General features: G+C 35.0%; 1 protein-coding gene across 1 annotated transcript in view; it reads left to right on the top strand.

Annotated features, from left to right (window-relative positions):
• Positions 1-22,467: 22,467 nt before the first annotated feature.
• LOC126968716 (proton-associated sugar transporter A) overlaps positions 22,468-26,438 on the top strand; it is a 28,731-nt gene continuing 24,760 nt past the window's right edge. The window contains exons 1-2 of the mRNA XM_050813816.1: positions 22,468-22,938; positions 26,137-26,399. Of these exons, the coding sequence (XP_050669773.1) occupies positions 22,733-22,938; positions 26,137-26,399 (469 nt within the window). The 5' untranslated portion in view covers positions 22,468-22,732. The remainder of the gene's footprint in view (positions 22,939-26,136; positions 26,400-26,438) is intronic.

Raw genomic sequence — 26,438 nt, 5'->3', positions numbered from 1 at the left:
TGGGATCCCTCCGAAGTGTGCCCTATCCAGCTCCATTTGCGGCGTTTTATTTGTTGGTCGATTGGGACTTCATGACAGCGTTGCCAAAGATGATCGTTGGAAATTTTGTCGGGCCAGTGAATACTGAGGATATTTCGAAGGTATCGGTTAACGAAAACCTGAAGTTGATGAGAGATGGACTTGGTGACCTTCCAAGTCTCACACCCATACATCAATACGGCCTTCACGTTGGATCGGAATATTTTGAGCTTAACTCTCCGTGTCAGTTTCCGTGATTGCCATCCGGATCGGAGCCGTGCGAAGGTTGCTCGTGCTTTGCCAAAGCACAGGCAAAAGCACGAGAAATATATTTGCTGACATAAAGGATTTATTTTCTCCAAATTTATTCCTGATGTCAGTCCAAACACTACAAGAAACGGCGTAAGAATTCTCTCTCCCAGAATTCTTTTTTTGTGCTTTTTTTAATAAAAATACAATTATTTTAAAAGTTATTGCTATAAAATAATCATAATCTAGTCCTAGGCTGTCGGATCACTTAGATATTCAGCTGTAGAGTAGTAGGATTTACGATAGAGCTATCTTTTAATAAATTTTTAAATTTATTTATAGCTAATGCCTGAACAGCGCCTGGGACTTTATTATTAAAGTGTATACATTTATCCTTAAAGCTATTTTGTATCATGTGAAGCCTACTAGAATAAGTCACAAGCAATCCCTTATTTCTTCTGATATATTAACGAAAATCACAAGGGAGTGACAGTAACATTACATATTGTAACAACAATTGGTAAGAGTTATGAAGCTACATCAGTTCGTAAAGACATGGGGAGAAGAACTGATAAGAAACTCCCATATATTGACACACTTTTACACAAATTATCTTGCCCCAAGTTAAGTATATGCCTGTGTTATGGGTTACAAGACAATGATGTATTTAATACAATATACTTACTTAAACATACATAAATTCATATAAACATACATAAATACATTTAAACATCCATGACCCGGAAACTTGAAAAGTGCTTGCACCTACCGGGATTCGAACCCGGGACCTCTAGCTTAGTAGGTAGGATCGCTAACCACTCGGCTATACAGGTCGTCATGCCATCTTTTAAATCATACACATAACAATTTAGTATACTTAATATAGTATTATGTAATTTTAGATGGCCTGCGCAGAACCAGACAAGAACCATGTATATCCATGTATATCCTCAATATAATGTTCTTTACTTACTTAGCTGTGGTATTAGTAAGTAATTTGTCAAAGAAGCTTTAATATATACATTGAATTTGTGCTCAGTAAGTCCTAGATTACTATCTGGTAATTTATTTTAAAATTGAATACATACACATACACACTTCATCTTAACTTTGTTACGAATAAAATGATTTAAAAAAAAATGCTCGAATGCACAATCACTCATATAAACATGTACTTATTTGTTTTAAGTTTTCTTATTTGTATTATTGTTCAAACCGTAGGTATTATTTTAGTTTACTTCAACTGTTATCTTTATAAGTCGTTAGCCACATCCAGTCCTTCTTATTCCGGATAAATATAAAATATGTTGATGATCTTTTGTTGAGAAATTTTATATGTAGGTACCCTCATTTTTTGTAATTGTTCACTTTGTTTGTTTTGCATGCTTAGTCATAGAAACCTAAAGTAATATTATATTGTATATTTATGTAAAATTCTCATGTAAGTGATGTTATGTTAAATCTTATGAGAATAAATGTCTTTAAACCGAATACCAAGCCACCTATGAAGGAGCCCTTAACTCTAGTTAACTTATAAAATGGCACGTACAGTTTAATCCTTCTTCTTGAATTGAATGAATTCATATTTTTTCTAACATTCTTTATATTAATTTACAGATGGTTTTTTGAGAAGGGCGGTGATGGCCAAGTCAGATACTACGAGACTTAGAGGAAAGTCCTGAAAGGAGTCAAGCCCTCGATTTATAAGAAACCAATAACTGACCTATAGTATACTAACGTATAGACTAACAAAGCGTGTAGAATTGAAGAACATCTCTAACGGAGACACAGCAAGATAGAAAAGGAAACCGAATCTATTGATTCTGTAAACAATTTTGATAGACAAGGCAGAAACAGTCAGCTCCTTAGGCTGGGTTGTATCATATTAGCTGTTATACACAAATAAAATTAGAAAAACAAAATCTTATGAACGATGCGGTTCTTGAACCCACGACATCCGGCGTTCCGTGCCGGTGCTCTAACCAACTGAGCTAGCCGTTCGAGTACCACCTCGCTATAAAATTCTGTTTCCTTTGTTCAACTCTCAGGTTGTGGCTACATCTGCAGGATCTACTTTACAGTTGATAACCTGCTCAACCCCAATATTAACCCCATTAGTAAGCCAGCCTTAGTATTTTGAAAATTAATCCAAGACTTAACGCATACATAGACAAATCATAGAACATTAACATAGTATTGGTTTTGTATTTGCTAGTTTATTCTAAGAGGCGAGTGGAACGGACTTTGCTATCTTTTGTTCTCTTCGTCTGGATTTTTTAAATGAAAATAAGGAACTAGACCAGCAAGGCGTTCAGCTGATGGTAATTGATACGCCCTGCCCAGCAGATGGTTGCATTCAATGCAATGCAATGCAGTGGCGCTCAGGGTTCTTGAAAAACCCAAAAATTCTTAGCTGCACTACAGTTGCGCTCGTCACCTTGAGACATAAGATGTTAAGTCTCGTTTGCCCAGTCATTTCACTAGCTACGGCGCTATTCAGACCGAAACACGGCAATGTTTATATTTTACTGCACGACAGAAAAAGGCGCCGTTGTGGTACCTATAATCTAGCCGGCATCCTGTGAAAAGGAACCTCCTATTGGTAGTAGAACATGGCTTAAGGCAAGCATTGCTCCTATAACCTTTTTTACAATAGATAATGACGTGACAGGTATGCTCGTATCCTCTCATTCCATACTTAAATAATTGTCTTCACAAACGATTAATAAAGTCTATATTTTCGCACGTCCAAGGCAATGTCATTGCCGACTATTGTTTGTGCATGCAGAACATATTGAATTACGTCCTTTATTATCCATTTCGACATTTTAAATGAGCATGTCCTCCGATAGTCAAAAATGCCGATAAATCATTCGCGTACAACCAGGAAAGTAGTTAATATTCTGTTGTGTTACAGCCACTTTGTATTTGGATACTTTTTTAAGTGACTAGTTCAACTAGTGGGCTTCTTTGTACAGCATTGGCATCACCAGTGGTAGGGTCCTTTGCGCAGGATGCCGGCTAGATTATGGTTGTTTCGGTCTGAAGGGCGTCGTATCTAGTGAAATTAATGGGCAAAAGAGACTAAGCATCTTATGTCTCAAGGTGACGGGCGCAACTGTAGTGCAGCTCAGAATTTTTAGGTTTTTAAAAAATCCTGAGTGCTACTGCATTGTAGTGGACATGGCGTATCAATTACCATCAGCTGAGCGTCCTGCTCGTCTCGCGCCTACGCAGTGATGCTGGAGATCGGAGGATTTGTGATCGTTGTTCGGCTTGACTCCTGCATTCAATTAATCTTCTGTACAACTTACACGCCACAAATTAGTATATCATCACCACCATCGGGATGTGTTGCGGTCCTCCACATTACGCTTTTCAAGGATCTTTCTTCCACGTACTAGAAAGCTGTGGAATGAGCTTCCTTGCGGTGTTTCCCTGACGATACGACATGGGTACCTCCAAAAAGTGTGTAAGCCTTCCTTGAAGGCCGGAAACGCTCCTGTGATTTCTCTGGTGTTGCAAGCGAAATGTGGGCGGTGGTGATCCCTTAACATGAGGTACATTCCCGTCCCGTACATTCATTTGTCCTCTATTCCATAAAAAAAGTAGTAATCTGCAAGCATTATCCTGTTGCAGTCTGTAGGGAGCCGTAGCTAGTGAAATCAGATACTTTTCTAGAAGCTAAACATCTTACGATGCAAGTGACGAGCGGCAAATTGATTGTGGTAGTTTAATGACATACAATACGTAACAATTTACAAGAGCGACATCTCAAGTCAATTTCCTAATATGCAAATATTGGGGTTGAGCAGGTTATCAACTGTAAAGTAGATCCTGTAGATGAAGCCACAACCTGAGAGTTGAACAAAGCATACAAGATTTTATAACGTTACGTCACACGAACGGTTGGCTCAGTTGGTTAGAGCACCGGCACGGAATGCCGGAGGTCGTAGGTTCGAGTCTCGCATCGTTAATAAAATTTTGTTTTTCAAATTTTATTTGTTGATTAATCCTAGAAGTGAGGGTTATCACTTTAAAAACATAACAAATTATTCTATAAGTGATTTTAATTTCTATTTTGAAGAAAAGTATTTGAATTTGTGTTTCCATATTGAAATTATCCATAAATCCCTAGAAATGGCGTGTCGAGAGAGAAGGCATCTCTCCCCAATTTTGATATGTGAATGTGTGCGTTGGTTTGATATTCATGTGGGGTATCGTAAGTCTCTACTGAGTCTCGTGCCTGATTTTGGCGAGTCAACACGTCCTGAGGATGCCTCGTGTAGAGACGAAACACACGTCAAATTGTTTGAAGACGGATATTGGGGGAATTAACACTGGAGAAAACTCGAATCATTTGGATTATTATGGATTTCCGCAAAGTAACGCCTACTTCAATAAAAACAGATCTTAATTACCAATTTTATTTTAGGTATGTATAAGTAAAGGTTCAACTTGCACTTTCCGCTTGTTTTTTTACTAAGCCTTATAAGGTTAAGGTGTAAAAATTGGACAATAAGCAATTCACGTAATGTGTGAGGAGGGTCGCGACGGTCGCGAGAGGAATACGTTAACGACGGAGGAAACAAACAACATGAACCTCGACCTCCTTACACCTTACGATACATTCATTCACTACTATATAATATCTCCTTAACTTAGATAATTTGTACGGCTAAATAGACTGTGACAGCTGTGAACACCTCGAAAATAATAGCGGTGAACTGTCAACCTCTATTAACGCGCGCACACTATAACAAAGTGACATATATATACAAACACTAAAGTAATAAACCTAGCCTGCTGTCGTGCGTTGCTGAAAACCATGAGGCTCTATCTAGACGTTAAAATTATCTAAGCTTAAATAATCTTTATTGAAGTAGGCGTTACTTTGCGGAAATCCATAATAATTATCCAAATGTTTTGAGTTTTCTTTAGTGTTAATTCTGCCAATATTTGTCTCGTGCCAGAGTTGGGAGAGTAAACATGTCCTTAGGATGCCTCGTGTAGAGGCGAAACACGTGTCGAATTGTTTAAAGAGAAATATAGTCGGAATTAACACTAAATAAAACTTAAAACTATTGATTTGGATTCAATAATTTTGTATAAAATTAATAGCAAATTTAAGGTCTTATTAAACCACGATGTAAGAGAAACAAATAACATTAATATTAGTATAATAAGCATTCGGGGGGCTCTGTAAAATTTTCTCGTCACCAAAATACCACAGTGTCTGAAGACGAAGGTTTTCAACCAGTGTCTGTTGCCAGTGATGACTTAAGGTACGCAGACGTGGTCGTTAATTATGGGCTTTACGTGAAAGCTTATGGTCGCTCAGTAAGCAATGGAGAGGGCTGATTTCCCTGCAAGATCGAATCAGAAATGAGGAGATTCTTAATTAAAGTTACCCACATAGCCCAAATGATTGCGAAACTGTAGTGGCAGTGGGTAGGGCACAAGGCCGTTGGAGCAGTTCTCGAATGGCGACCACGTACCGGAAGACACAGTTTTTAGAGGGCCCCCTCAAGGTGGAACGACGATCTGGTGAAGATCGCGGCTTGATGAGGGCAGCGCATAACCAATTGTCGTGGAAATCTTTGGGGGAGGCCTTTGTCCAGCAGTTGACGTCTTCCGGCTGATGATGAATCGAAACAAAAACAAAATATATGTATGTATATATATATAATATAAAAATAAAGTGTGATAACCTTGTTCAGAGTGTGGTTTTTATTTTCTCTTTCTCGTTCCAGCTCTTAGCCAGTGTAGATGCCTCGTGTAGAGGAAAAACATGTGTCCAAGTCATTTCATGAAACTCAGCGGAGTCAACTCTAATAATTATCGTTTAAAATAGTAATATTTTATTGATTAATTGTAGTTGTGTTATAACATAAAAACAATTATGAAAAGATTTTCATAATTAACATTAAAACCTGATTTTCTACATTCTAATAATGACCAAAGAAGCTCATAGTCGAAACATGGAGTTAGATTTATTTTAGACTTATTTTCAGGAGGCTCCTTTGCACAGGATGCCAGCTAGATTATGAATACCACAACGGCGCCTATTTCTGCCGTGAAGCAATAATGTGTAAACATGACTATATTTAGCACTGAAGGGCGTCGAAGCTAGTGAAATTACTGGATCAATGAGACTTAACATCTTATGTCTCAAGGTAACGAGCGCAAATGTAATGCCGCTCAGAATTTTCGGTTTTTCAAAAATCGTCATCGTCACTGCATTGTAATAGGCAGGGCGTATTAATTACCATCATCTGAATGTCCTGCTCGTCTCCTCCCTTATTATCATAAAAAAAATGGTTAGATACAATAGATAGCTTAATCGATTACTTAATATTAAATTATAGTCAAGTAGCTATTGACCTTAAAATCGACATTATATTGTGTCAAGTTTATCCCCGCGAACGATGTCCCATCTAATGAAGCCATAGCGAGGTAATCTTATTAAACGTATCGCTTACACAACTTCAAAAACCTTACGCGAGTATATTTCAATTATTTTGTTTGGTATCTCAAGGGTATTTGTTTGTATATTGCATAGGAAATCATGAAACTGTTTGGTCTTTCAGAGATAATGGATTTACAAATGTATTGTGTAATAGTACTATATGCCATTAATAATATACCACCTTATTCATAATGGTCCGCTAACTTTAAACAGCCGCTTAGGAGTGTTTTTTCTCATTCTGACTTAGGTCAATAGAAGAAGACAGAGTGAGAATTAGCAATGCTTTAAGTTAGCAGACTATTATGAATAAGGGGGATAATGTTTATCAATTAAAGTTAACAACTATTACACTTTAACGCAAATTATCTTGCCCTAAACTAGGCGTATGCTATGGGTCAGCAACGATATATTCAATACGATATCTTATATCTTTAAACGAGCAATTCTTGCATATATTCTGAATCTCGGAATCGGCTCTAACGATTTTAATGAAATTTAGTATACAGGTAGTTTCGGTGGCGAGAAATCTATATAGCTAGGTTTCAATTTAAAAAATGTAGTTTTATTCGTGTTTTAATGAGAAACAGCTACAATAACATTAGAATACAAGGGTACTACAAGGGTAAATTTCGCCACTATATACAAGACTATAATAGCTCAGATGGGACATTGGGTGAGCCGGAAAGCAGAAGACCCCGCTTCGAATCCAGATGTCCTATCAGTTTTTTTTTTTTCAAAAAATTCGACCAAGGCTCGGTCGTCCAGATATAACATACTTAAACATACAAATACGAATAAACATACATGATTCGAAAAAAAATGCGCATTCATCATATAAATGTTTGCAGGCATTATTGAAACTGGGACCTCTATCTCAGTAGGCAGGGTCACTAACCACAAGACTATATATATAATATGGCTTACGAGGGTGCATTTTGTGCAAATGTACAGTCCTTGACTGATACGTATTACTTCATACTACATTCAACTAAATTAAAATAAAAACAATTACAATCTTAACAAAGAAAAAGACGTATTCGTCTCGGGATGCCCGACAGTAGTGATAACTTACACTTATCTAAGTTTAACTATTAAATATTGAAATTGTTTAACTTGAGGGAAGCTTAGGTTATTACTGTATGTATATTAAAATGATAATGTAAGGAAAGGTTATTTATTAATAAAGGATTTTATTGATTATAAAAAAAATATTCTTGATCAATTAAAATCTGAAATTTCATATTCTTTAGTAAAAAAAAATTGTTAATTTCAATTTCCTTTCAAAACTTATATTCAATATTAATCAAATCTATACTAATCAAACAAAAAACACCATTTCAACAATGCACAGTATAAACACTTTGAACTTTTCACGAAATCCATTCAATTTCACTTGTAAGACATACAGACCTAGTATGGTTGCACAATACGTCAGCTGTATAGCTACAGATATACTGCTATAAGCATTTCGGTGACGCGAACTCACTAGATTCCACCCATTCAAAAAGTGTCTAACAATATTTATTTTTTTCATTAAATACTTATCAAGTTCAAATTCAAATATTTTTATTCAAAATAGGATTCAAAATCACTGATTGAACGTTAAAAACTTCCACCCAATCAAAAGAGGCTGCCTCAGACCTGAGAAGAATGGGCGCAAGAAACTCAGCGGGCTTTTTTTTAAATATAAAGTATGGATTACAATGTGATATCGTACAATAAACATTTATAATTAAAGAGCCTGAGGGTGTTCTCTTTATTCCCAGTCCGTGGTGTCATTAAGAAAATCGTTTATGCTATAGTAACCTTTCCCACACAAACGTTTTTTAACAATTCTTATAAATTTCGTTACACATCTGTTTTGTACATTTTCTGGGATCATATTGTAGAAACATATACATTGCCCAACAAAAGACTTACTAACTCGACCCAACCGAGTAGTAAGTATCACTTGTTCCAGTCATGAACGTGTCGGTCATATAAGATTTTCCCCAACCAAATGCTGTTAGGAGATTTCACTTCAAAAAACTACGCCGAAATTTCCCACAATTGTGACACAAATAATTGAATTAAAACATAACACAGCAACATTCAGATAAGAGTCGACATTGATCTCATTTCTACGATTATTTTCACATACACCGTAACCTACATACATATATAATTATCTATCGAAACAAACAGACAGACAGACTCACAGGAAGTATAATCCCTACGTCAATATTTGATCGATGCTATTGTTCTTTAGGAAGCTGTTTGTTGGTGATAAGACTGATGAATTTATCATCTGCGACTGCGAAGTTATTAATAAACTAAATAAATATAGACGAGTCAATAGTATTTATATAAAATAATTCAAATAATAACATTACTTTAAGTACTTAGTCCACGATGATGCCAAATAAATAATTGTTATAGTTAAATGTATATTTTGAATGTACTGGGTTCCCCATAATAGACTACCCATTTATTATTATTAATAAATTCCCTACGAGATAACTATATAATTCAAATGCAAATATTTTTATTCAAAATAGGATGTGACATCACTTATTGAAAGTCAAAAAAAAACTACCACCCATTCCAAAACTTTTTTTTCATCAATAAAAATGTTTACAAAGTAATATTGTACAATTAAACTTATTATTTAATAGCCTGAGGGCGGTCGCTCCATTCCTAATCTGTGGTATCATTAAGAAAGTCATTTATGTTATAGTAACCTTTACCACACAAACGCCCTTTAACAATTCTTTTGAATAACGTAATACTTTTGTTTTGAACATTTTCTGGGATCTTGTTGTATAAGCATATACATCGCCCCAAATAAGACTTACTAACTCGACTTAGCCGAGTAGTAGGCATTATAAGCTTATGTCTATTATAGGTTGTTCTTTGTGGGGTTATCTACTGTAGTCTTTGGGATTTAAGTAAATTATTAAGCAAAGTAGGTGTCTGTCACAAATAAAATTTAAATTAATAATTTCGTGTAACGTTAGTTTTTATCAATATTTATTTTTGGTTTGCGCCAAATCTGCACAATTTTGTACAGAACCATTTTCACGCCAATGACGAACCCATAACAGTTTTACAATTTGGCGAGTGACCCCGCTAACTTCTTCTATCGAATTGCTTCTTATGTTGGACTGAGTAATCTATGAAAGTTCAAATTGAAATGTCTCAGAACCCAGTATATTAATCAAACATACGTGAATATATAAATAGTTTATCCTCATTATCATGTATTTAAAATCCAATTAATCATCATCTCATCAGCCGGACGAGGTCCACTGCTGGACAAAGGCCCAAATATCTCCACGACGATCGGTCCTGCGCTGCCCTCATTCAACCTATTCCGGCGATCGTTACCAGATCATAGGTCCATATTTTGGGAGGACACCATTTGATGACTTTACTGGCCCAACGGCCATCTGTCATTCGAAATATGTGCCCTGTCCATTACCACTTCAGTTAATCGCAATCATTTGGGCTATGTCGGTGACTGGTTCTCCTACAAATCTCCTCCTGATTCGATTTCGCAACTCCGAGAATAGCCCTCTACATTGCAACCGTGAGCTTTCTCATCCGGCCCATAGTTAGCGACTATGTTTGCGTACTAATTCAATTATTATTACTAAAATAAGGTTTTCATTACCATGTCCCCTAATGGGTTAGACCACCCTAAATAAGAAAATTCTCGAATTCTCACTTTCTTCGGGCATGTATGGCGACGTCGAAGGGACTCCATAGAACGCTTAATAGTGCAGGGTAAAGTCGAGGGCACTAGACCACGAGGCAGGTCCCCGATGAGGTGGACGGACCAATTGAGGCAAGCTGTCGACGGTACTCTGCATGAATGCACGAGAAGAGCGGCAGTTCGCGACGAGTGGCGTCGCATTGTGAAACAGGCCACTAACCTCGACATGACGACCACGACCACTCTGACAAGAGTGTAACGCCGAAGAAGAAGAAGAAATAAGAAAAAGTGACTATAGGAAAAGATCTTCTACGTGATGGTAAAACATACGCCCTATCAGGATTCTCGATTGAACCCGAAATTTAGAGCGGTATTGCATTTGCACTCACTCTGAGAGATGTTAAGTCTGTGTACAGTACTGCTGTTATGTGTAATAATTATTGTGTTCGGTCTTCTGCTTTCCGGATCACCCAATGTCCCATCTGAACTCTTATTGTCTTATATAATATAGTGATGCAATTTACCTTTGTATTCTAATGTTATTGTAGCTGTTTCTCATTAAAACACGGAAAAAACTACATTTTTTATATTGAGTACAGTTATGTGTAATCATTATTGTGTTTCGGTCTGAAGAGCGATGTAGCTAGTGAAATTTCTTGGCAAATGAAACTTAACATCTCATGTTTCAAGATGACAAGCGCAATTGTAGTGCCGCTCAGAATTATGATCAGAATCAGGTTTATCAAGAATCCTAAGCGGTAATGCATTGTAATGGGCAAGGCTTATCAATTACCATCAGCTGAACGTCCTGCCAGTCTCGTCTCTTATTGTCATAAAAGTAAATTGGTAATAGTCGAAATCTGTTTTCTCCGTCAAGCTTAATAATAATTGGAGCATTTTATTTGGAAAATATTCTGAAACAAGAAACAGCCATGATAATAACTATCAGTTTGTCAAAGATAGTAGTGATACATAAACTTGAAAATGATAAAATTTGTGATAAGCATGATGAAATACCAAATGTTGTTGACAAGTAAATGCAAATTTACTGAATTTTTAAGATCTTACGTAATTTTTATCCTTGAAATACTAGGCATGGTATGGCATAACATCAGTGAAGACTTTAATCCATGAATAGCTAACTTGGGCGGGTCTAAATAGGACCATTTTCTCATATATAATTAATATTATATTTTAGGGTTGTTTGGGCACACTATTTCATGTCGTGCGGGCATTCACAATATGTATATATTTGCAATTGAGCCTGCACTAGTAATTTCATTTATATTACAGTAATTGTATAAATACTTTTTTTTTTCTTTATTTATTTAGGGGCTTTTATATGTATTGTACATGTCAGCTCCATTATAATCTAAGTACATTAACACTAAAATAAAATAAAAACATTTTTTTTAACTTGACAAACTAAAAAAAAGTTAATAAATGGAAAAGCAAGTTATACAGTCTTCAACGAATAAGACTTATGGATTCAAACAGACTTATGGCATCCTTAGATATCCAGGACGGGCAAGTATATTTACAAACATGCCCGTATCAAATCTGTTCAAACCCATAAGTCCTACGTACTAGAAGTGAAAAAGATTCACTATCGTTTTAATTTAAAGGAATGTACAGAAACGCCTAGTTGTTAGCGCTTATACGGTATGCGGCTTAAACAGTTATAAAAATGACGTTGATAACGAAAACAATCATTACTTTAGTCCTACTCTCATTCAGGGGCGTGTATATCATTGCAATTAGACAGTGCCTACCTCGTTATAAACCTTAACAAATATAGCACTAGTGTTAAAGTTACTTTAATTTGGTTCCGTTATTTTATAATCAAACTCTTATTGAACAACCACTCATAAAAAATTTTCCTAACGCTAGAAAATAACCCCCTTATTCATAATGTTCCGCTAACTTAAAAGTTTTAAGTTAGCGGACCATTATGCCGTTAAGGAGTGTTTTTCTCATTCTGACTTAGGTCAATAGAATAAGACATAGTGAGAATTAGCAATGCTTTAAGTTAGCAGACTATTATGAATGAGGGGGTAAATACCTACGGTAAGCAATCTTTTCATTCCAAACCTCAACAACGACTTGTTAGATCCACAGTGGATACCTTACTAGAAAACCAATGCACGCACCTGCTCTCATTTGACAGTTTGGTATATACTGATCTCAAACTTGTTTACGAAAATAAAGGAAGTAATAATCATTTAAACTACAATGTTACAAGTTATGACGAAAACAACCTTAAGTATTCTATAGTGCAGATTACACGCTTCTTAGTAAAATAATGTATAAAATATTAATTAGCTCAAGTAAAATGTGTCAAATAAAAGATTTTATTTTATAGTCAGTCACGATTTCATGTCGAGTTTCATCGTGCGGAAACAATTCTTGTTGTATTTGCGTTGTTAAGCATTTCTAAACTGAGTACTACTTTCATGTAAATACTGTCATATGATTTACAGTTCGTAGTAAATTATGTTCACTATTTATAAGTTTGATTATACATAAGCCTTTTATAACTCCATGTTACGGAACTATTTTATGAAATTCACGCTAAAGATAAGTTAGGCTGAAAGCAGGATTGTAAATAGAGGCGGGTTAAATGTTTTTTTTTTGTTTTATGATTAAATTAATACATACAGGATAAAGAAGTGTGAAAAATAGATGCTCCTGGTCCAACTAATAATAATTCTTTATAATATTAAGATTGTATGATCTTATGAATGTAACATGTATTTTTTTTTGTTTACATAAAATCTACTGTAATTGCATTATATAGAATCGCTTAGTGGTTTCTGAGCATTATTTTTGTATACATCACGGTTCGTCATGCTCACTAAAATAGCGTTGCTTGCCGAGGCTTCGGGTCCTTCATAATTTTGGCTTCAAGATAATTAGACGAATGTTAAATATCGGGAAGAGGATAACTGTAGGTTTTAGTAGTGATCATAGTGATACAAGATTTGATTATTATTTTACATTTTATTCGTAAAGATTACATATATTTATAGACTACTCATTCATAGCTTACATTTTCGATAAATGATACATGAGGCTTGTATGGTAACTAAAGTATGAAGTAAATACTTTGGTCCTGATATGTTCCATATATCTTTGAAATACTGCGCCAATCACTGTTTTTGATCTTGTTGTTAGTGTGAAAGCTCCACATTTTCAAAACTCAATCAACGGAATTGCTGTATCCGACGCAAAATTTATATTAAACCTCTAAACTGCATAATGTGAAGTCCTGGTACATGTTGCGAGGATCACACATGATTTCAACCGCTATGACATACATTACTATCACCGCTACCATATTTATGTTCTCCTCTTGTGTATGTAGTAATACGTCGTGCCCATGTCGTCAGAATATATTAAGGTATACTCGCGTCATACATAAGACAATCTCTTCGTCAACTATGATCGCCTGGTACCAAAACACTATTTATTATTGCACTATTATTCAAACAAAACAAACCTTATAACTATATTTACAATACTACGACTACATAAAATGAAAACTATCATTACGTGGAAGCGTACCAAGAATACTGGCAGCATTACCGCGTTCGATAGCAAGGCTGATCCGTTGACCGAAATATTATATTTAACTATTTATTATTAATTTAAACGTGTTACGTATTCTATCTCATTCTCTCGCCGGCTGAATACTATATATTTACCTGTTTGTTAATCTATCGTCTCGCTTTTTCGTTTCATAGAGTTTCAAATCACAACGATTCTGAAGAAGTGTCACTTCAATAACAAAAAAGTTATAACGATTGTGGTATTTCTGACTGGATAGAGATTTGTTTTGTTTTGTTTTATTTTATTAAGAAAACCAACAGCATATTACAGATTAGATAAATAACTAATAATATTTTACAATAATAATGCCAATAACAGGTTTCCCTTATATTATATTATATTAAATTACGGTTTCCGAAAAATTTCAACATGGTGCGATACCTACTAAACAAAAATGAGATTTATCTTGAGATTATATAGATCGTTTCATTACATAAAAAAAAACTGTTACTAAATATATACATAAAAGGTAATACATAAATATGTATACTATATGTGGTAAAATAAATAAACTATATTAATATATTATGTTAGTGCATCAGTTACTTAGATGTATCATTGAAAGTAGCTATGAGTTGAGATATCCATAATAATATGTGACGTCACATTTTAGTTTTGCTTGCTCCAAAAGTTTTAATGTCTATTACTATATATTTATTTGTTTGATTTAATTTTTATATGTAATAATAATAATAGTTATTTGTTCAACAAGTGAGCAAAGTTATTTTTTGCTGTGAGTGCTGACTTTAAATCACGAATTGGTGAAGTAGTCTAGAATTGAATCACGAGCGTAGCGAGTCATTCTAATATAGACTATTGAGGAAGTGGAAACATACAACTTTTCACCTCGACTAGCGAGAAAAGGGTTAAAGGTTAAGTGAAACAATTAAGGTAATACTTAACAATATTTATTATATATTTAATATCAAACCCTCATAAAAACGGTTTCGAAACACACCGGATCGCAATGTTTATTTTTTTAACGCGGAGAAATTCCCGTATGTATGGTCACGTGGGGTTCGACTTTAAATCACTTTGCCTCATGCTCGCAGCAAAAACGCAGTAGCAATAGCACCCTTTTAATGCTGGAGAGTTGAAAAAAAAAATAGTCAAATCTCACTCAATCGCAAATTTGGAAATTGATTTCCTTATACAATTGCACAGTGGAAGTAACTGATTACTGGAGATTTATGTTACCAGTAAAGAATCAATTTGATCGTTACAAAGTAGGGAAACGCAATAAGAATGAGTCTGTTATTTATATAGGGATTGGAAGACAATCTGTTGCCCCCGGGGATGCAATAAGTGTAATCCCTCATGACGATGATCAATAGTAGCTGGAAGAGACACAAATAGGAATTAATATTGACATTTTCACAGTCGCATTCTCGTTTATATATTTTTTATATTTATTAATTAGAGAACGAGTTAAACGTGCGAACGGGAGATATACAGCCGATTAGTGATTTCAGTATATTTTTTTGGTGAAATTTGCAGTTTGGATGAAAACTATTTTCAAAAAATTTTGATGTGAATCGCTTGAGTAGAATATAATATAGGCTTATATTTTTTTGATTCTTTCAAAATATTCTGTTTCTGTTAAATTGCATTACAATGTACAAATCTTATTTTACAATGGCAATTTAACCCGTAAAATCGTACAACTTCTATACTTCTATGAAATTCAGAAATGTATGACGAACAAGTGTAGTTGTCTGTTATATTAATCAAAATCTAAAAATCATCCAAATTGGAGATTATTCGGGGATGTATAAGATTTTTGCGTTTTGTATGAAAAAGTGAAATAGTATAAAAAGCGGAAAAGTGTTTCATACACATTCAAAGTAAGGTCTGATCTGTTTAATAAAACTATAAGAAAAAATAATATTTAATATTTTTTTTTATGAAAATAAGGGGTGAGACGAGCAGGACATTCAGCTGATGGTAATTGATATGCCCTGCCCATTACAATGCAGTGCCGCTCAGATTCTTGAAAAACCCCAAAAATTCTGAGCGGCACTACACCTGCGCTCATCACCTTGAGACAAAAGATGTTAAGTCTCATTTGCCCAGTAATTTCACTAGCTACGGCACAAATATTACATGGCAGAGAGAGTTTGCTATCAAAATTATGACAGGCACCAAATGACTTGCGTTTAAACTTTAACAAACTTATGAATTTATCAAAATAAATATGTTATTTTCACCCCCTAGGGGGTTTAAATTTTGAAAAATCCTTCCTTAGTACGTACGAGGCTATGTCACTAAAGGAATACACAAATAATATTTGAAAACAAAATTTTATGAACGATGCGGGGCTCGAACCGTTCCGGGAACGTTTAGCTCAGTTCGGAGAGCACTGGCAAGGAACACCAGAGTTCGTGGGTTCGAGCCCCGCATCGTTCATACAATTTTGTATTAATCCGAGAAGTGAGGGTATCAATTTCAGTGGTTTCAGCTCATCAGTCAGTCAGTTTCTGCTTTTATACCAACAATTACCAAATACACTCTCTCTATGGGTAGTGTCCTATGTTTTGATTTACTCGTAGTTTTAAAATATTGTTACGTGTCAGAACTACAGATGTAGACAAATACCATTATAGTTCCTAAAATAATTTAAAACACATTCCGGCAGTCAGTAAAATAATATTAATCAATCATGTGCCCCTCTATAAATACCGCTAAGGATTTTACTCTGATGATCTCGAATAGTATAGTAATAAACAACAGAAAAGAAAGAATAATCATGTTGTTTACGAAACACCTTGTTATATCATACTCATAAGGTCGAGATTTCCTTACACTGGTGGAAAAAACAGAATTTTATGACATTCGCGAAAATTCGACATGACTTTTATATAAGTACTTTTAAAATAGGTCGTCATAGCTAGATTTTCACAGCTTCAAAAAAAAATAAGAAAAGTATTTAAAAGTAATTCAATTCATTTAAAAAATTATTTCAACTCCATACATCCATGCATGCGGTCCTCTGAAGAGGGGTCTTAACAGAAAGACGAATAACTTTAATACTACTAATTTGGTATTTTAAATTATATTTTTTCTCGGAATCATGTGCAACCAAATATTATTATTATCATTTATAATCGAATAAGTATTGGGAGATCCCCCTTAAATTAATTAATTAATTAACCTTCTTATAGTTTTCCAATTCAAAAAAATACAGGACAGTTCTAAATAAATTTTCCTCATATATGCTATAGTATAAGGTAAAATAATTATACCTGGAATTTGCTCTAGTTCAGGTCACTCAACGTTAAGATTCATAATTATTATCGTCCTTCAAATCAATTTAGCTATGTGCTATTTTTTGTGCTATTGAAGTATGTGTGGGGTAAGACTGACTGATAGAATTCCGAATGCGGTAATACGAGCGCGCTGTGGTTTGAAGGAGGATGTTGTGACAAGGACTGAAAAAGGAATGCTGAAATGGTTTGGACACGTGGAGCGAATGAGTGAAGAAAGAATGACGCATTAAATTTATAAGGCAAGTGTGTGTGGGCAAGTCGGTCGCGGGAGACCTCATAGAACATTCGTCGACCATATTGGGGACTTTTTGAGAAAAGGAGAGGTCCGAAGCACCCGCAACCGGCGAGCATGTATGAAAAGAGTAATGAATGTAGAGGAAGCGCGTGAGGTTTGTAAGGATAGAAGCAAATGGCATTCTACTGTCTCTGCCTACCCCGACGGGAACAAGCCGTGAGTGTGTATGTATTTATGAATGTATTTTAATCCACTTGCTCTATAAAATGTCAAAAATATTTTTATTACTTGGTCCTTTTATTTATTTTATAATTATACAAGTCAATATACTCTTAACGCCAGAATGCTACCAAATAAATTCCTAGCAAACATTCGTAAAGATAAAAAACCGTAAAACAATATTTGTACTCGCTCAGACATGTGTGTATAACCTGATTAAATTGAAACGTGGTTTTGTGTCCAATTTGTTATGTTTGATTTATTATTTTGATGAGATTTTCCTTGATAATATTAAACAAACCAGAACAAATGAGTGATAGTTTAATTGGCGCACGCGGGATTATGTACTGTTGTAACAAGACGAGAAAAACAATGGTAAGTATATATTTAGGATGTCACGATAGAAGTAAAAACTTCATCTAGCAAAAAAGTATATAAAAATATTCGTGATTGAAGCCTTTTTGAAGTGAAACTTCTTTAGCGGCGTTGAGTTTCTTGGGATGGGTATAAAATGGTAAACTCGCGTCAGGACACGTGGCCTGATTGAGAATTCGTAAGACAGTCGTTAAAATTATAGTTGTAAGATTTATACTTGTGACTAATTATTGTTCGGCTGTTTCAATTTATTGGACCAGTGGTTGAATCATTGTGATTGCGGAAGCCGAAACGTCGCGAGGTTGTCGATCGAATCTCAGCCGTGAAATATTTTTACATTTTAATTATTTGGTTTTTAAGCTTTGTCATTAGCGAAGACTCTCCCTAAGGCGATAGTTATACTTGTTTTTCTTTGTTACACATAATTTTGTATAATTTTTATTTAAATATTTTGTTTCTTACTTCACCTACCATAAACCTATTGTATTAGTTTTAAAGATTGGCGATGATAATGCTGGTAATGAAAATGGTGAAAGAGTCGTTGAAATTATGGATGAAATATAATTTTTCTAAGAGACAAACATTCAACCGTAAAATAATTGTAAAAGTTCTAAAGTGTTAAATTTTTAATGTAATATAAATTGTAATTATTGTATACAATAGTACAATAAATGTATATTGTATTTAACCACGTAATAAATAGTACTTTTATACTGATAAATAAAGTAATTCGTGCGAAATTACTCCCTAACCATTCCAAAATATTCAAAAATGTTAATGTTAAAGTTTTCAACTTTTGCCGGACTCAATTTTTTGCAATTGCAAACCCTATTTTTTATACCATTATTGGCCATGTAACAAAATCCCTTTACGAACTAATATAGCTTCATGACCAAGTTATGTTGCAATATGTTATGTTATTGTTACTCCCTATGATAAATAAGTATATTTCTATTCTACTCTACATAATATAGCAAAACCACCAGGGATTATTTTTTAAGATTTAGCCTATATACGTACGTTTTCAAAGTGCTTCTAGAGAAGTAGGCACGAAGTTGATATTGCTATGACTTCTTCAGTTAACTGGGCTTATGAAGACTGTAGATTTATGTGAAACAGACATAAAGGCTGGTGCCTTATTACAATATATAGTTGTTTTATTAAATTAAATGCTGGAAAGTTGGTAGGTAGTCTACATTACGACAACAACCTACAAGTACATGGCTTAGCTAAGTTTCCCTGTGCTTAGGATATTAGAACTCCCCGTGTATCGGTGATAAAAGTTCTCGCTCTTATTGAAAATATTTAGTATACATCCGTGATCAATATAGATATTTTATAGTATTATTTGAACTATTGACCGTGCAACGCATAGCTGCTCCAGTTGTCGCCGATCCAGTGCGCTGTGAACAGCTAGATAACTTGGCGTTGCATGGAGACGTCGCTTGTGTCGCATTGTGTCTTCTACCGCATTTATCACGGGGAGTGTTTCGAAGCTGTTTGCCCGATTAATGCCACCGAATTTCACCGTCGCACGACAAGCCACAAATTAGGATATGATCCCAACCATCTGGATGTGTGGCGTTCCTCCACAGTGCGGTTTTCAAGGAATTTTCTTCCACGTCAACGAAGTTGTATGTCCGTGGAATGTCTTCCTTGTGCAGTGTTTCCGGGACGATACGACATGAATACCTTCAAAAAAAGTGCGTAGGTACACTATTCTAAATGGCTGGCGACGCTCCTGTCATTTCTCTGGTGTTGCATTAGAATGTGGGCGGCGATGATCACTTAACATCAGGTGACCCTTACCCTCGTTTGTCCTCTCTTCCATAAAAGAAAATATTTTATCAGTAACAGCTATATAATAGTAATTCGTTTCATATATTGATATGGTTGAACGTGGAATAGTGTCTTGAAAACCTCACTGTGCTCTTTGTTTGTTTGTTTGTTTGTTTGTTTGTTTGTTTGTTTGACTTGTTATTTATTAATATTTGTACGCCACAGCATGCGGGAAAGGGATGGAGAACTTCTATTGTGAATTGTAACATCTTATGTATACACATGACTACAAATAAATGATGAAATGAAAGGAAATGAAATGCACTACAATCACCTCGTTGATATTATAGTTCGTGGCGTATGGTGCGACATTGGAGTTCGCTCGCAAAAATCAGTAAATTGCTCTGAACGACACCTCGATTACGCCAGTCACGTTGATATAAGTGAACACCACACTCACATAGGTAACTGAGGATAATAATATTTTTGAGTTCACTCGTACCGATAATGTTTACACAACGGGCCTTTTGATATTTTCTCAGTAAGTGCAGTAGAGATTATCATTAGAGTGTTGTTAGCAAGTTGCGCTTTGTACGACATGATATAAACCTCTTGAAATTATCTAATATTAATCTTAGCATTGAGTAACTTCCTATTCAATGTGTTATTTTTAAACTAATACTCCTCACTTCTGATTCTCTCGTTCTATAAATAATCCCAAAAGTGAGGGATATCAATTGTTTAGATTTCGAGAAAGAGCGACATCGCAAGTCAATTTCCTATTGGGATTGAGCAGGCTATCAACTGTAGAGTAGATCCTGTAGATGGAGCCATAGCCGGAGAGTTGACAAGCATACCAAGGATTTTAGATTATGCGTTAAGAGGACGGATGGGTGGCTTAGTTGGTAGAGCGCTGGGACGATGCCTGAGAGGCACGGGTTCGAGTCCCGCATCGTCCAAAAATTTATTTTCTTATAATATTTGATTCTTATACTTTTCGAATTAGTTTTGTGCACTAACACCGCTTCGGAAACTATTTTAAGTTGTATAACTTTCATTACATTTGTGATTTGATAACTTTAAGGGAACTGTGTGTCTACAAGCAAAATGTCGTTTACAATATGTGTCACGATAGGTAATAGTGAATAAGTTATCAATTGATAGATGATAATCCAAATTACAGCGGCACTAGGTCTATTTTATCCTTAAACACTGATGAAAATAACAGGGGCAGTGGGGCAAACATAATAGCAATCCTCTCTTCAAACGTACTACTGTTGGCGAACCAAAATATTGATTTCTGTGTTTCCGGTTTGTTGTAACGCCATTTTAATGCTCCGTCCAATCAGGAGCGAGGATTTTCAAATCTACGCCGGAAGAGCATGGTTTTGATTCTAATTTTTGACTTATATATTTAAATAGTTCAGCAAGGGCAACGCGTTCTCCCTTATCGCTATTCAGATATATTTATTGTGTGAATTAACTCATAATAAATATTTATTTATTTAAAGATTTCTATAAACTGTAATTGAGTTATTATTAACCCGAAATAGAGTGCAACTAGAAAGTACTCTTTAATTTTAACTAAATATTATGATTGGAAAATAAAACGATTAAGTCATAGAATTTCAAGACTTTTCAAGACGTTAAGAAGCTTGCAAAACTCACGACAAAACAATCGAATAAATCAAAGCGATATGTTACAATTGCAAACAATCCTAAATGATAAAATTAATTGTCCCTACTTATTAGCAAATGTTTCATTTAACTTCACATCCTTTAGAACTCGCACCTTCTCTCTGTACCTAAAGCCAACCAACGACACACAGAACTCTGTTCTGCAACGCGTGGCTCTCAACTACAACAAAGCTTATTATAATTCAGACATGTTTTACTTATCCAAAGTACAGATAAAGAAATACGAAATATTAATCTGATGCAATAATCAAAAATGCACACACACATGCAACCACATTTGGTAAATACTTAGTTATATATTATAGCTTTGATGATAATAAAATAATCATAACTAACTGTTACTCTTTAGCTGAACACCTATACTCTGGAAAAAGTTTTGAACTTATTTTTCTGTATAATTTATAATAATGACGACCCGTACAGCCGAGTGGTTAGCGATCCTACCTACTAAGCTAGAGGTCCCGGGTTCGCATCCCGGTAGGTGTAAGCATTTATATGATGATTATGGATGTTGTTTCCGAGTCATGGATGTTTATATGTATTTATGTATGTTTAAGTAAGTATATTGTATTAAATATATCGTTGTCTTGCAACCCATAACACCACACAACAGGCTATATATGCCTAATTTGGAGCATGATAATTTGTGTAAAAAGTGTGTCAATATTATAATTATTATTATTACCTACTTAAATTTTGATACTGTTAATTACTTTAAAAGAAATATGTCATTATTCAAATTCCGTCAACAGTGAACTATTTATTAAGGAAGCCCCATCCAGTTCTGTTATTCAGTGTAAGTTGAGGGCGGGTGTGGATGAACAAGGGCGACAATTGCTCAGTGTTCCACTGTCATTCCAAGTAGAACAAACTAAACTGACTTAACTCAAAAGTATAACCCATAGTAAGAACCAATCGGTATAAAAATATTGACTTAATATGACTTTAGAATAGTGAAAGTTAATTTAAATATTGAATAAAAGTGGCACAATATGTTATAATGGAATATATTATAGAGCAGTAGTATTTTAGATCGAAGATTAACAAGTTTTAACATTTGAATGAAGCGGTAGTTTTAAAAGTTTTGTATATATACTCTAGTGTGTTAAGTGTTAGTAAATATGACTGAAAAGTTAAATGAATATCAAGGTGTGACAGGAAGGTTCCATGGAGTGCGTGATAAATATAAGGAGAAGTGGAATCAGTGGAAAGAAGAGCATCCAAGAGGTATTCGGGAGGTGATCAGGGATCTACTGTTTGGTGTGCCATCATCTGTCGAAGGGCCAGATCGGGAGTATGACAATAGCGAATATAGAGATATATTTAGGTTTGTTTCGATACCAATATATTGTACTTTAACGGATTATATCATCATATTAATTAGGCTATTTTGCACAGGATCCGGCTAGATTATGGGTACCGCAATGTTGCGTTTTTCTGCGGTGAAACAGTAATGTGTAAGCATTATTGTGTTTTGGTCTAAAGGGCGCTGTAGCTAGTGAAATAACTAGGCAAATGAGACTTAACATCTTATGTCTCAATGTGACGAGCGCAATTGCAGTGCCGCTCAGAATTATTGGCTTTTACAAGAATCCTGAGCCGTGAGCGGCACTGCATTATTATGGGAGGGACGTATCAATTACTATCAGCTAAACGTCCTGCTTGTCTCGTCTCTTAATGTCATAAAAAAAGACAAATAAACTGATTTAAATGTGAAAAACGTACAAAAAAAATCATATGGTGACGGATTAAGAGTTTCTTTATGTGGCGCTAATCCTATTTGTTGAATTCCTGCTTATCAGATACTAATATTGCCTTCAGTATCGGACAGACGGACGAACATTTCTTTTTAATTTGTATTTTTGTTGTTAAAAATATCCAATGTACTGACACATCGACTCAACAGTATTATTTAAGGTAATAGTACCTATATAGATAAGACCGATCCATTTTTATCTTTTACTAGCCGTTCTCGCCCGTTTCGCTGGGCGAGTTTTAAAAGGAAATAAATTAATGAAGGAACGTTGGAATTCGAAAAATAAGTAGCCATAAACCATCTAGGATAAATTTCGCATTGAATGGTGGCAGTTTTATGTCGATACGGTCAGTCGTTTAGGCGTGATTGAGCCTCAAACAAAGACCACTTTCAATATATATATATATATAGAAGATAGATATAGATATTATGTTAATCGAATTCAAATATTTTTATTCAAAATGGGATATGTTATAACTTATTGAAAGTTATACATTACCACCCATTCGACAAACTATGCCTGACCTGAGAAGAACGGGCGCAAGAAACTCAGCGGGATACCTTTTTTTCTTTATAAAAATATGTTTACAATGTAATATCGTCCAATAAAATTTATTATTGCCCGAGTTTAATTATTAAATAATGAATACGGCTACATGGGCTTGAACCGTTTGCCTGTCCAAATAATGAACGAATAAACCAAAAAAAAAAAAAAAAACAAATGACACAAACGTCAAAAAATTTTAGGAACCAACTTCAACCTGTTACTTTTGTGTTACAGTGATGCGCGCACATCTTAAAATTTCACTCTCATCATTTTTTCATAACGCGTCTAAAGAAGTATAACTAAAAAAAATTATCCTGGAAATAATTAATATCTATAAGCAGAATTAAAATTACAAGATATTTTAACGAAGAAGTTATTCGGATTTCTCCATTCAATTTAAGAGTTCTTAGTAAAGTTTGTTTGAACACACGGAGTGTATTGAACAAAACTTAGCACTACACTAATAGTTGAAATTTAACGGAGATTTCATATCATTAAAACTTATAAAGTCTGTAAGTGTGGTATTTATGCGTCTTTAGAGATGATGAGTGTGTGGAGATTGAATAAAACAACTGCTTGACTGTGAGGAATATGTGGAAGATGATATTTAATTGAGTTACATGATATATATACAAAATCCTTAAGACTAGTTAACCAATTACAATTGTTACTTAAAAAATATTTACAAGTTTCGAAAATACACACCAATACTAAAGCTTACATTTTGACCAACAGTTAAACGTTTCATCCAGTAATAATTGAGAATAATAGTTCTGATATTGGCTCAGTTTAAGTAGTCTTTTTCATTCAAGAGGGTTATGTCTTTGGTAAACCTTTATAAGTTGAATAGAGGTTGCTTTGTACCTAAATAACTTCTAACGTTGTTAAAGTTTGTCTGTTTGTACGATTTGTGCGGGTAAAGCTTAACATCGCTCATACAGACTGTCCCGTAAATGGACCAACCTTTAGTATTTACCTCTACCTATGAGGAAAACAATATTTAATTGTCCTGATGCAGAAAATTTGAAATTATTGTGTAAACAAAATTGGTGTTTGCAATATTTTTTTGTTATAAGTCTAATGTGGACGTTTGTTTTTTGAAAACTTTCTTATTAAAAATTTCATAGCAATTTTAAAAAGGGCTCAATATTTTAAAATACGTTACACGGTTACCTTTATTTGTATAAGAGGGGGCAAATATGCAAGAGGCTCGCGTGATGGGAGGTGGTAAGGTATACGTTGTCGGCCTTTCATCATCATCATCATCAGCAGGAAGACGTCCACTGCTGGAGAAAGGCCTCCCCCAATGATTTCCACACGACGATCGTTCCTACGCCTTGACTGACGATCTTGACCAGATCGTCAGTCCATCTTGTTGGGGGCCTACCAACACTGCGTCTCCCGGTCGGCCTTTACATACAAGGCAATATTATTTGTATTTTCAGGATTTTTTATCAGAGAAAGTGAATTTTTCTCCATAGCTCACGTCATCAGATAAAGTTGAACTTATACAGTTTGTAAATTTAAAAATATTTTTGTTTTAGCTTCAAATTTGGGTTTTGGCTTTTGGTTACGTTACGGGACACAATACAGAAATAGAACAGTATTTTAACTTCATACTAGAGCGCAAGAATCGACGCACGCACACATACGTACGACTTACACGGGCGCTAAGCAATCTTGGAAAGTCAAACTATTGAGTGACACGCCGTGCGCTTCCGAGACTGGTTGCCGTTCGAGTTAAATTAACTGCACCGCGCCGTCGGCATTGTCAATCTTATTATATGTACCAACCCTAGCGCTCAGACCACACGTAGGTATAAATTTCAAGGAGACCGCTGAGTTACGCTACTGTTATATTACTTGTACTGTGGTTGTGTATACAGTTTTATTCTTCTGTGAGAACATCTTGGGCAATTTTTTCCTATGGAAGCTATTGTTGAATTCAAGGTCACTAGTTGCTCCGGTGTATATGTCGCAGGCAAATGATAATAACAGAGATTTGGTCAATTCCCTAAATGATTTGATCAAATCACGCAGTATGCTTAAAGACCAACACGATTTTATCATTTCTCTAAACAAATCTAGTGATTTGATCAAATGACAGGGTTCGTTCTGTGAAATGACAATGGGTGACGCTACTAGAAGAACTTCGGATGTAAAAGCAAGTGATTTATGTTTTCTATAAAGCCTCAGTAAAACGATATAATATCTTTTCGTAGGAGAAAGAACAGAGTGGAACTAATGAGGATATCAGCAGCGGTCATGGGCATAGAGTTCTCCTACGCCGGAGAGACAGCCTTCGTCTCTCCAACACTGCTGCAGATTGGAGTGCCCCATGAACAGATGACGCTATTCTGGGCGTTGTCACCAATTGTCGGATTCTTTATGACCCCACTTCTGGGTTCTTTGAGTGATAGATGTAATTCAAAGTATGGAAGAAGAAGACCGTTTATTGGCTTACTTTCACTTGGTGTTTTTCTTGGTGAGTTAGACAAATAATGACTCAGATATTAACACAGTT

Source organism: Leptidea sinapis, chromosome 1, assembly GCF_905404315.1.
Source record: "Leptidea sinapis chromosome 1, ilLepSina1.1, whole genome shotgun sequence".
Classification (NCBI taxonomy): Eukaryota; Metazoa; Arthropoda; class Insecta; order Lepidoptera; family Pieridae; genus Leptidea; species Leptidea sinapis.
This window is presented reverse-complemented; position numbering and strand designations above follow the sequence as displayed.